General features: G+C 38.8%; 1 protein-coding gene across 1 annotated transcript; it reads right to left on the reverse strand.

Moving 5' to 3' along the window:
• Positions 1–5257: 5257 nt before the first annotated feature.
• Positions 5258–8106, reverse strand: LOC101654540 (protocadherin beta-5). The gene has a single exon (XM_013004665.2). The coding sequence runs from the start codon at positions 7938–7940 to the stop codon at positions 5550–5552; it is 2391 nt and encodes a 796-aa protein (XP_012860119.2). The 5' UTR covers positions 7941–8106; the 3' UTR covers positions 5258–5549.
• Between the last annotated feature and the right edge of the window lie 5828 nt (positions 8107–13934).

Here is a 13934-nt window from a genome sequence, read left to right on the forward strand (position 1 = left end):
AGTCATGTAAAAGATCTCCTTCCTCTGTGAACGCCCAGAAACTGCTTAGATTTTCATGGCGTCAAATCATGGAGTCTTGCGGAGCTGGTTTTCACTCTTAGCCTGCAGCGCCACCACGCGTTCTGCTTTTCAACTTCGTGTATTTTTCGATACAAAGCTGATTGTAATAGTACCCAGCACCTACTTGGTTATAGTGAGTTATATATTCTCTTTCGCCTTCTGTACAGTCCCATTCAGGCAGATAACAATAATTGTGAAAGCAAAGGTCTTCCTTAATAAAGCACCAGTTACGTACGCAACACTCTTTGCTTAACACAACACACATTTATTCATTTAGCAAATATTCATCTGTACAGGCTTCCACATTTCTGGGAATAAAACAATAAAAGATACGCACAAATTCCTGCTCTCACTGAGTGTACAGTCTGCCACCAAGCAACATTTTTTAGAAGAGTATTGTGAATGTTTAGAATCCAGTTCCTACTCTCAAACAAGTTTAAATGTATTAAAAAATCTTTAGATAAATGAAAATGTGATTTCTTGTCAAAGTCTGATTTACAGAATCTTTCAGAATTTTTCCTTACATAAATTCATTGTGTTCAATGCCTAGTAAATTTGAGAGGAAAGTTTACCATTTGTTTTATTAGCAATCAGTATAAGCTTACAATTCAGGCAATGTGTTTATTAGAAATATGAAGAAAACAATAAACTTTACTGGAGAAGGGTTCTGGCCTGTTGGCATTGAAAAGGGTCTTCCCTGGTATCTGTCATCTAGGAATATTGAAATGAAGTTATTTAATATTGCGCGAACTAACTAAACCCATGGGGTTGGAGTGAGGCTAGTGGAAGAAGCAATTAGATGAATATCATTCCAAGTAAGAGAGGGTACGTATCTGGGAGTATAAAACAGTTTCTCCTACCTTCATTTAATCAATTGGTAGTCATCTATGAGAACTCAATTATTTGAACAAAATGCATCCAAATTTAATCTAGGTGAGTCCTAGATCCATTTTAAGTGGGTACACACACACACTCACACAAAATACTCATGTAATTACTTTAGTATAAGCTGATGCCTTTGCTAGACTGAAAAAGGGTATTTTTCATAAAATACCACAAATTCAACTGATATGAATAAGGTTAACTATGGATTAGACTATGATGATGATGAGTTGGACTGCTGGCCACAAGGTCAGGAGTTAGAGCCCACCAGGCCTCCATGGGAGAAAGATGAGGCTTTCTGTCCCATACAGGCTCACAGCCTCAGAAACCCACCAGGGTTTCTCTGCCCTCCAGTGTTGCTAAGAGTCAGAATTGGCTACATGGCAATGAGTTGTGTTTATTATTTTTATTTAAAGCTCACTTACCCAGTACTAGAAAGGACTATCTGACATTGCCAAATAACTGACCACTACACAGTGGTTCAAGTGTTCACTGGCTAACGGAATGGTGGGTCGTAGGACTCCACCAGCAGCTCTGTTGTAAAAGACTGGTCATTCTGGTTCCATAAAGATGGAAGCCTTTGGGGTAGGCAATTGAAAATACCAAGGCCTGGGTCAGGGCTACCTTAGTCCTCAAACTTACATCTTTGCTTTTTAATACTCTAAAGAGGTCTTGTGCACCATTACCTATAGACATCCTTAAAACACAACTTACTGAATTGTTTTTCATTTAAGGCAAATTTTAATAATAGCATATATCTAATTCAATTTAGATCATTGAAATCTCTTTTTAAAAGCATTTCAAAATAAGGTTCCTGCAAATATTGGTAAAGATGAGATAAATACCGCAAGAATATCTCAACAGACTAAAAAGAGGAGACATTTGTTGCATTTGCCAAAGAAATGGCCTTTTAATGTTAAGGCAATTCCATTAGATTCTTTCAAGGAAGCACTTCTCTGCTTGATCTTAGTTGGAGTTGACTTTCTAGTGTAGAGTGGGATCTATCTTCTCAAGCATGGAACTTTCTAAATAAAACAAGGAACAAGGAACCTTCTAAAAATGTTAATTATGGAAAAATTTCTACACACGAGTAAACAGTATAATAAACCTCTAGATATATAACATTTTGTCATTCTTATTTCATCTATACCCTTCCATCACTTCCTGCCTCCCACACAAAGATTACTTTTATATAGCTATTTTCTTGAGGTAATGTTTACATCAATTGACATGTACCACTCTCATCTATACCAGTGTTCTCAACCTTCCTAGTGCTGCAACCCTTTAATACAGTTCCTCATGTTGTGGTGACCCCCAACCATAAAATTATTTTCGTTGCTATTTCATAACTGTAATGTTGCTACTGTTAGGAATCGGGCGACACCTGTGAAAAGGTCATTCGACCCCCAAAAGGGTTGCAACCCACAGGTTGAGAACTGATCTATACCATTTTAAGAAATTGATATGGCTTTGTAACCTACATCTCTTTTAAGATATAGAACATTTCCATCACTGTAACTCATCTTAATCATATTTCTCAGCTTAATTTTAATAACAGCAACCAAATCTTTATTGCCTCTAGACATAAGATGGAAAATGAAACAATGAAAAGAGCACAGTATCCTAATCATGTATACTAACCTGAAGTTGTGAATATTTATAAGATTAATTCAGCTGAATGATTACTAATGAAGTGAAATTAACTGATGAAACATTATAAAGTATGGTAAACTTAACTTTCTTTAGTTAGCTTATTATTTTATAGTCAAGCTGGATTCCTTTTACATCACAAATGTTTGCTTTCTTCTCATTTCATTTCATTATAATGAACAATTCTTCGAGTTTACCGAAAATGAAACACAAATTTGACTAACTTCTAAAGTGAACTGAACGTCTTACAACTCTAATTGTTTGCAAATAAAATCATTGAGAAAAAATACGCTTTGTTATTAGGTGCTGTATTGTTGGTTCCTAATCATGTACAAACAAGGGGACATTTCAAGGGCCTGTATCATCCCCATAGTCATTATTATACTTGAGCCATTGGGAAAAGATGATAAGTAAACAACCAGTTTAAGAATTCTCTCAACTGATAGAAGATATGCTGTTGACACGCTAGAAAATAAAATATAAATAACGTGAGGCTAAACCACATTTGGAATCTGTGATGGCTGGGGTAAAATGACTTTTTTCACAGTTTGCCAATTTTATAGGTCTTTTTAAAAAAACATAGCTTTTTGTTTCACTGAATTTTCTCTATTGCTTTCCTGTTTTGAATGTCATTAATTTTCACATTTACCTTTACTATTTCCTTCCTTGTGCTTGCTTTGGGTTTTTTTGCTCGTATGTTTCTAGTTCTTGAGGTGGGAACTTGGATGAGTGACTGGATCCTTTTTTTCTTTTCTCAAGTGTGCATTTAATGCACTAATTTCTCTCTTAGCACTGTCTTAGCTGTACCCCAAAGAAGTTGCTATCTTGCATTGTCATTTTCAATTCAGCTCAAGGTACTTTTGATTTTTTTTCTCTTTGTGAAGTCCCTTTGATGCATGGATTATTCAGTAGTATGTTGTTTTATTTTCATTTTCTGGAAATTTTCCTAATGTTTTCTTGCTATTGATATTTAGTTTAGATCCATTGTAGTTGGAGAACACACTGTATTGTTTTAATTATCTTAATTGGTTGAAGTTTGTCTTTTAACTCAGAAGATACTCCATCTTGATATACTCTGCGAGCATTTGGAAAGAATGTATATCTTCTGTTGTAATATAAATATGAATTAGATCCTGTTGTTGTTTGATGGCATTCTTGAGTTCTATATCTTTCTGGTTTTATGTCTTGTGTGGTGTTAAGTATCTACTTAAAATTGTGGATTTACCTATTTTTCTCTTGTTTTATTAGTTTTTGCTTTAATAATTTTGCAGTTGTTGTTTGACGTACACATATTTCGTATTGCTAATCTTCCTGGTGAATTGATTCTTTTTCTATAAAGTCCTTCTCTGAGAAGTTTCTTTACTATGAAATATACTTTAATTAATATCTTAATATGGCCACTCTATCTTTCTTTTGGCTGTTTGCAGGATATAGCTTTTTTTTCATTATTTTACTTTCAACCTACCTATATTATTATATTTGAAGTAAGTTCTTGTAGCAGCATATAGTTGGTCGAGTTAATGTAAATTTTGAATCTAGTCTTCCAGTCTCTTTCTTTTAATTGATATATTTGACTCATTTATATTTAATAATAGTTCTAGATATGTTAGTCCTTAAGTGCTATTTTATTTTTTGCTTTTGTCTTGTCCTTTTTGCTTTTACTTATACATTTTTTATAACTTACCAAGTTACTAGGATTTTTATTTTAGAATTCTATTTTAATGTGTCTTTGGTACTTTTGAATGCATTGTTTTGTATATCTTTTTTAGTGACTGCTATAGGTATAGTATTTACTGATTTGTCACTCTAATTTAGGTATGGCATGATGACAAGATGACAGGTCAAGCTGAAATAAAAACAAGAACACCGTCCAAACAACAACAATGTCCAAAGACACCTCCTATCTCACCATCTCCAGGCTAATGGGACTGAATGGTACTTCTTTGTTAGTTACAATGAAAATTCACTTTGTTTTCACTACTTTCAAAGTAAAGTTAAGATCATAGAATTTCCCCTACTTTCTGAAAGCATTCAGTCCAGAAATCCGCACCTGTGTTTGTCCAAAGACAAGACGGAGCAGAGCAGCACTGTTCATAATAGCCAAATATTGCACCAATGCAAACATCTAATGACAATGGGATGAATTATAAACTGTGGCATACACATATATTGGGAATTCCGTATAGCACTGAGAGAGAAAGCACTACAGTTCAAAATAGGGTTATGGGTAAATTTTAAAAATGTTATATGTAGAAGAAGACAAACACAAATCAGTTCATGCTCTGCTGTTCTATTTATATAAATTCTAAATTAGGCACAACCAACCCATGATTTTAGTAGTGAGCATCTCTATTATTTTGGGTCTGTACTGACCAGGAAGAGGCGAGCTGTGGAGAATCTGGAGCGGTGATTCGCTCTCTCCATCACACCCCTGCTGCCAAGTCTGCCGACTTTGCACACATACATGGAGCTGAACATCAGGATTTGGTCACTTTTCTGTATGTATATTATAATTTAATAAACAGTTGTTTTTAAAATGCTACCCAATGAAGATCAAGGTGGGAAAGAAGAGCAAATCTGTTACTTTTCATCAGAGTACTTTCTGATGAAATATGTTTACATTTTGAAGAAATAGGAGTGAAAAACAACTTGTAGAACACTGAAGGAAGTGCATTTCACTTTATTAAGACAATTCATGGCAAACTAAAACGCAGAAGAAAAGGAGCCTGAAAGACAATGGTATGCATAAAGTTGTCTTAGTAACTATTTTACTATCAAATCAATGCAAACAAAGAAGAATCGTTTTGTTTTCATTGAACTACAATTCAATGGAAAAATCCATTACAAGGAAAAAAACCAAAGTCTATGCCAGAAGATACATTTTTCTCTTTGACATTCTCAAACTCTCTCTATAGGAAAGAATAAAATCCAGAACATATTTTCTCACAATCAGATGCCTAGTTGATTTCAAAGCCCTTCCGGAATGTGGCATTATTATCCATTTCTTTGCTAGTGCTTGGAGGTGGAAGATTCGGGATAATCGGCTTCAGAAATTTGAAGTCACTTGTTCCAGAGTCTCCTGACAGACATATCTCATACTGATAACTATGGGACAGGGTCGCAGTGTTGCTGCTGCCCGCCAAATGGCCTGGAAAGTAGCCCTCAGGCACCGGGTAGCGACACTCGGCTGCAGCACTCCTCCTCCCGCACAGTCTCACAGCCACAAACAGGAGCACAGAGCAGAGGAAGAGCGAAGACACCGAGGCCAACGCAATGACCAGGTAGACCGTGAGCCCGTCGGCCTGCGCCTGGTCGCGGGCGCCCTCGGGCCGCGCCACGTAGGGCTGCGAGAAGCCGTCCACCAGCAGCACGTGCAGCGTGACGCTGGCCGACAGCGCCGGCTCGCCATTGTCCTGGACCAGCACCAGGAGCCTGTGCTGCGCCGCGTCGCGCTCGCTCAGCGGCCTGGCGGTGCGCACCTCGCCATTGTGCGCCCACACGCGGAACAGCCCGGGCTCCGTGGCCTTGAGCAGCTGGTAGGACAGCCAGGCGTTCTGGCCCGCGTCGCCGTCCACTGCCACCACCTTGCTCACCAGGTAGCCCGCCTCGGCCGCCCTGGGCACCAGCTCTGGGCAGGGCGCCGAGCCGTTGGGCGGCGGCGGGTACAGCACCAGGGGCGCGTGGTCGTTGTCGTCCAGCACCTCCACGCGCACCAGCGCCTCGCTGCTCAGCGCCGGGGAGCCCGCGTCCGCCGCGCCCACGCGGACCTCGAAGGCGCGCAGGGCCTCGAAGTCCAGCGCCCGCAGCGCGAACAGGTGCCCGCGGTCGGCGTGGATGGCCACCAGCGAGGCGAGCGGCAGGTGCGGGTCTCGGGGCGGCAGCAGGGAGTAGGTGACTTGGGCGTTGGTGCCCGCGTCTCTGTCGGTGGCGCTGACTGTGCCCAGGTGCAGGCCGGGGCTGTTGTTCTCGCGGACGAACAGCGTGTAGGAGGTTTGGGTGAAGGTGGGCGCGTTGTCATTGACGTCGGAGACCAGCACCCTGATGGTGTGCTCGGTTTTCAGCCTGGGGGACCCCAAGTCGGTGACGGTGATGGTGACGTTGTACTCTGCTCTGGCCTCTCTGTCCAGTGGGCTATTGGTGACTAGCATGTAAAAGTTCGTGAAGGTGGGTTTCAGGAGAAAGGGGAGGTCGTCCTGGATGGAGCAAATCATCCTTCCATTGTCTCCAGAGTCTGGATCTGATACACTAAAAACCGCAACCACCGTTTCCGGGGCGTTCTCTGGAGTAGGGCTGGTGAGCGTAGACATGGTGAGCTCAGGGGCGTTGTCATTCACATCCACCACTTCTACAGCCACAATGCATTTTCCTGAAAGTCCGCCGCCATCAGTAGCTACGATTTCCACGTTATAATATGGAATTGTCTCGAAATCCAACATTCTTTTCAGTCGAATTTCTCCTGTAGCTTCCTCTATTACAAAAGGTTGAGTGGCTTCATCCCCTTGGAAGAGAGCATAGCTTACAGTTCCGTAAATTCCTCCATCTAAGTCTCGGGCGGAGACAGGGACAATTAAAGACCCAAGGGGGCTGCTCTCTAGCACCCGTACCTCATAGAGTGACTGCGAAAATTCGGGGGCGTTGTCATTGATGTCCAAGACTTCAATGCGGACTGTGATGGTCCCCGACCTGGGCGGAGTCCCTCCATCCAGCGCCAGGAGGGTTAAACTGTGTTCCTTTTCTTCCTCCCGATCCAATACTCGGTCCAGCACCAGCTCTGGGTATTTTCTGCCATCACCCCGGTCATGCGTGAGAACACGAAAAAGGGAGTTGGGGAGAATGGTGTAGTCCTGAACAGCGTTGCTCCCTATGTCAGAGTCCTGAGCTACCTTCAAAGGAAACGCAGTGCCTGGCTGGATGCTCTCGGGGATTTTAAGGAGCATTTCTCTTTCTAGGAACTCCGGGGAATGGTCATTGATATCTTGGAGCTGCAATTCAAGTAGAATAAACTGCACCGGGTTTTCCAGTAATAGCTGAAAATGCAGTATACAGGGCTCGGTGGCCCCGCACAGAGACTCCCGGTCTAGTGTTTCATATAGAAGCAAATTCCCGGACTTTAGATCGAGCTCCAAGAGCTGTTTGTTTCCTTTGTAATGGATTTTCGCGCCCCGAGTGGCCAGTTCCCCCAACCCCAGCCCCAGGTCTTTCTCCAGGTTGCCCACAAAGGAGCCACTCTCAGTTTCTTCTGGCATGGAATATTTAATTGCCTCAGCATCAGCCTCCCACCAAAGCAACACTATAACAAGAAAGGTAACTTGCCTTTTCTGCAGCGTTTTTGCTAGCGGAGTCTCCATTGTTCAGTCCTGGTCCAGAGCAGTTCCTTCAGCTCCGGATACAATTAATCCAAAGGATTTGATTAAATGACCTCGAATTAGTTATTTCTGATTCTGATTTGCACTGGTATGCCCTCGCTGACGATCTATGTCCCTAGACCTTATCTAAAATGCTTTCTTCTTCTACTGAGCGTTCAGAGTTCTGATTGCCAGCTTAATGGCGTCTCCAGCATCCAGGCTCTATTATGCACACTCTTAGCCTGCAGCGCCACCAGGCGTCCTTTTCATTTATTTTCCACTATTGCGCACAGTAGTTGCCATTTCATTTTCCAAACTTTAAATCTAGTATCAGTCAAAATTATTTTGAGTCACAGAAGTGTCCCCCATAATATTTCCACTTTGTAACTATCGGAAGATCGAAACAAATATTTTCTGAGTGAGAATAAACTAAAATGATATACTGTATTCTCCCAAAATGCACTTTATGAATGCATAAAGAAATTACATGGTGTGTGCTCTTGTTAGATTATCGCCAAGAAACAAAGATAATTAATGTAGAAAAATTAAATATTATTAAAGAGCCCTGGTGGTGCTGTGTTTTGTTAATGAACTGCTAAGTGTTGACATTCAAATTCGCCAGCTGCTCCCAGGGGGAAAGATGAGCCTGTCTGCTCCCATGTCTGTGGATGACTGATGGCAGTATGTTTGGGTTTTTCTTTTTTATACACTGAGGCACAGAATGGACTCAGAAGAGGCACGACTCAGTGGCTTTGCATCAAGTGAACACATTTGTATAAGCAGAATCTAGTTTTAATAATCAAACAAAGAATATAACCCAAGAACCCCCTTCCTGCTATCGCAGGTCACTGCCTCCCCTCCCTCAAAAGTAAGCACTATTCTGATTTTTATGATAATAGCTTTTTAACTTTCATACACATTGAGTTTTAGAGTTTTTTTGTGTGCCTATAGTCTTTCAAGCAACATTATGTCTGTAAAATTCATATCCTGTGTGTAGTTTCACTCTAATTGGCTATGTTACTCTATTGTACAAATATACTGCAACTTATCAGTCTCTAGTTGATGGACTTGGGAACTTTGGGGGAGATTATGAGTAGTGTTTCTATGAATATACTTGTACATTTCTCTTGGTAGCCATTTTTATGCTTATAGTAGATGTTTTCTTAGGAGAGGAATTCTGTGCATTAAGTTGCACACATATACTTAGCTTTAGCAGATACTGTGGAGCCGCTTCAAAAGTAGTTGTACTAATACCAGTTGCTCCATGTATTTGTTAACATTTGATATTATCTTTTTCACTTTAGACACTGGAGTGTGTGGTGGTTATACTGTGATGTTAAGTTTCACTACACAGATAATGAAATTGAGCACATTTACACCTAGGAATAGGCCATTCATATACACTCTTGTGTACACTTGTTCAGGTTTTTTGTCCATTTTGCTCTTTGGGAGTGAATATTGCCTTTTTTCTTATTCTACAGAATTTCCTTAAATGTTCTAGATAGAATCCTTTTTCAGATGTACATACTGTAAATATCATCGTCCACTCTATAGTACGCACTGTAGCTCTCTCTCTCTCTCTCATGGTGTCTGATGGAAGGCGTTTTGGAAGAGCTAGTGGTGCAATGCTCAACCTCTCAGTCACTAACTGAAAGGTTGTTAACTTACTCCCTGGGAGAAAGATATGGGTCCTTAAAGATCACAGCCTGGAATTCCTGTGGGGCTAGTTCTACTCTGCCCTACAGGGTCACTGTGAGTTGGCATTGAGTCCAAGGGTTGGACTTTATGGTTTATGGTATACTTTGATGAAGAAACATCATTTTAATACACTCTAACTTGTCAATATTTTAAATTTATGGACAATCTTGTGTTCTATTTAATATTTGTATTTAGATTACTCTTCACATTTAGAGCTATAGTCCACCTAATAATAAATTGTTCATAAAAATAAATTCGGATCAATTTTTCCTATATAAATATCCAATGACCTACCACCATCTAATAAAAGAGGATCTCACCATTATTTTAGCAGTGTATCTTTTTTTATACACCAAAATATATTTCTAGGTCTACTCAGTATCTGACGATGACAATTCTCCTATTGCCGCATATAGCAAGCAAGCAAACAGACAGACAGAAAACATCTACTGCATCTACCCCAGAGGGTTTCCAAGGCTGAGGCTATAATCTTTATGGAATCAGACCGCTATGTCTTTCTTGAATGCAGTGGGTTTGAATTGTAGACTTTTCCGTTAGTATTCAAGTACTTAACCACAGCACTTCTGTTGTAAGTATAGGGACCCTAATGTTACTCCGGCAAGTGTTTCCATTGTACACCTTCTCTCTCTCTCTGAAAGGTTGAAAGTAAACATATATAGGCTTTTCTTAAATCTAGTCTGACATTTGTTTTTTTAGTTGTATTACTTCACACAACTGAATATAGTATTTGATGTCTTTCTGTTTACATTCCCATCTAAGTGTTTTCCATTTCTTTCTCGTGTTTTGTTTCTTTTTGATTATTCTAATCGTTATTTTCCATTAATTATGTTTTAAAAATTACTTTATTGATTATTCTAGAAATTATAGCCTTCATCTTTGATTTGTAACTTTCCAAATCAAAAGATTAATTTTCCACTTCCACAATAATACTTAGAACGTTATAATTCTTTAAATCCAATTACCTTTCTTCCCAATTTTATTGTTGTTAGGAATTTACATTTTATAAACATTTAAAATCCTTTACAAAACTACTTTTATTGTCCTTTACCACAATTACATAGCTTTTCATTTCAGATATTATAATTCTCAGTCCTAGATTTAATATCCCTTTTTAAATTTCAAGAAGTCATTCTTCTTGAATATCACTGTCAGCTAATTCTAATATCTGGACCATCTGTGAATCATTTGTTTTTTTTCCCCCTTTAGGTTGTATCTGTGATGTGTGTGTGCATGTGTAGTAATTTTTTATTGAATACTGAATATTTATGCTAAAAAGTCCGTGATACAGATGATACTATCTCCTTAAGAAATATTCTACCCCCTTTCCCCATTAACTTAATAGTATAGTGTCTAATAAAGTGAATTTGTTCTAAACAGTCATTCTTCTTAGTCAAGGTTTATTGCTATCCTGGTCAGTCTTTAGCCCTCCAGAGCTTCCAGCTGAGATCTTGGTGTATTCTCCAAAGTCAATTCCTATGACAAGACTTAAACTCTCATCTCTGTATAGCAATGGTATGAAAACTTCACTTTACTTTTTATATCTTTCCCACCTAGTTAGTATTGTCTGGGCTGCTCCAGCGTCTCGAGGATGGAGGACAGCCAGGAGCTTGAGTCTTTGGGTCTATCAAATGTCATTGAAATTCTTCTGTCCTGCACCAGAGTATTTTGTCTTACTGCAGAAGTAATTTTACATCTTCAAGAATTTTCCTTTTTAGAACTATTAGTCTCTTTGGTTCTGATTATATCATATAGTTTTTGATGCTCCAAAGTAGACAAGCCAATTAATGTGGGAGCAGAAAACCACAAATATTTGCATTATTTAAAACTCAGACTATTTAAAATTATTTCATAGTTGTTGTCTACATTGCTTTGAGTGGAAACATCATGTATTAAACTCACCATATGTTGCACTTAAAAGTAACAACAAATTGCAAAATATGCAAATATAGTAGAAATATCTGAGAAAATATATAAGATTGAAATAAGTGTTGTCAAATACTTGAATGGATAGTCTCTATTTTGTTGCTTAACAATGGAAGCAGCATAGTATTCATAAGGCACACATTTGGATCATAAAATTATCAGATACTAATCATTGAATTTATAAATGTTAATTGACTACATCTGGTAGGGGTCCCTCACTGGTAAGAAATGATACATCCTTTATAAGATACATTTTATTTGTTTTGTTTGGTCAATCTCATGTGGATAATTATGTAAACTGGATTTTTCTGGCAAAAACAAAAAAGTGAACTTTGATTTTCATGATATTGAAATACATTTGGGAAAACTCCAATAATATTTCCTACTTGTCATCAAATGAAAACTTAATTTAATTTTATGGATAATAATAAATGTAAACATCATCTGTGTTTATATCCTCATCTCATCACTTAGATTGATAAAAGATAAAAGTTATGGTTCTAGAACAATTTGGTCAGTAATTCTTTCATTTAATTGTAATATCTTAAGGAAAAAGTCAGCCAGGGAAAAGTACAAATACTTGCTACAGTAGAATAATGGCTTATATTTTAGAAATAAGCAATTTAGATTACAAGGTCAGCTCTTGAATTGCTCACATTGTTCCAAAAGTTCAACAACTGGTCTTACAATTATACTCATTCATAAAACTTAGCTACTTGGAGATTACATAATCAGGTTCCTTGGCTTATTGGACACAACATAAAACTATATAATTCAGTTAATTGCTATTCTTATTCAACATATTTGAAAAGGTAATTTTACCCCAAATACTTGAAAACTACACTAAAGGAAGAAACAGAACTTGTGCTTCAAAAAGAAACATTATTTTATTGGTAAAGACTGTTCATGTCTGCATCTGTGGTAGTTACATAATCTGGTGTCAATTTGGGACACGAGAGGATTAAGAGTGAAGCGGGAGTGGGGGTGTGGGGGTGTCTGGTCTGTCAATTGGGTCATAGGCAATGAGGCCTCTGTGTGGGCATGGCCTTCTCTTGAGAATTCTGGGAATTCCTGTTTTTCCTTCCTGGAGGCAGAAGATACAATCTCTCACAGCTCACGCCCTTGGAGATGCTCTACTGATAAGACACATGGCACCGCACTGATAGAACCCATGCTCTGGGAATTGGAGAAACTACATGGAAACCCCTGCCAGCGCTGAGATGCTTATAATGCCACTGTATCCAAAGACTTTCTACCCATTGGCCTGTGATTATCCTGCAATTGGCATCACTGCAAGTGTTTCATGGGTCTCAAGAGAACTTCATGGATTGGTATCAGACATGTGGGCTAATATTGGACTTATGGGCTTGGACTGGACTGGGTTAGAATACTTTCTTAATGTGCAACTACCCTTTATATAAAACTCTCTCATACACATATGAGTTTCTATGGATTTGTTTCTCTAGTCTACCCAAACTAACACAGCAACTAACTTAAAATGAATATCTGATATAATATGATCATCATCAATCTTGGTTATTCTAGAATAGTCAAAATTCAGAAGAAACTCCCTGAATCTTTTGAATGTGAAAAGAAACTGCAGTAAAATCAAGAGAAATGCATGTCTTTTAAACTCCGCTTGAATGTCTGTGTATCCACTTAAGATGCCACCAAGAATTTCAGGTGTGGAATCTTTTAAGGTTAATATTAGTCTGTGAGTTAAGAGTTTTATTTAGTGAAAGGAATATCAACTTTTTTATTTCTAATTTTTACAATGGTAATATTAACGAGTACTAGCACGAAGAATGTGCTAGGTAGGCTCACTGCCATGGAGTCGATGCTGACCCATAGCAACCCTATAGGACTGAGTAGAACTACCTCTGTGGTTTTTGGAGAAACTGTAACTCTTTACAGGAGTAGAAAGCCCAGCCTTCCTCCCATGGAGCATCTGGTGGATTTGAACTGCAGACCTTGCAGACACAGCCCATTAAGTAACCACTTTGCTACCAGGGCTCCTAGGTAGGTAGGTATTAAGCAAATAAATAATACCACCCATACATAGTGCTCATAATGGGAGAAGAATCCACAATTTTAGTGGCTCCAAATTAATTAAAACACACTTTTACATAACATTTGGGAGAAACAAATACATATGCCACATTACATGCTCATGGCAATTTTGGTGGCTTAGGCATGTGTGGTTAGCAAGAAAGGCTGAAGTTTAAATTTAAAGGAATTCAAACACACTGCCCTCCCAAAGACAAGGATCACATGCATATAGAAATTGAAGATCATAGCAAACCTAGAAAATGTTTTAATAATAATGTAAAGATTAATCATCAAACGAAGGTCAAA

This window comes from Echinops telfairi, unplaced genomic scaffold (assembly GCF_000313985.2).
Source record: "Echinops telfairi isolate 266 unplaced genomic scaffold, ASM31398v2 ScPeMD7_7469;HRSCAF=8507_0, whole genome shotgun sequence".
In the NCBI taxonomy this organism is placed as follows: domain Eukaryota; kingdom Metazoa; phylum Chordata; class Mammalia; order Afrosoricida; family Tenrecidae; genus Echinops; species Echinops telfairi.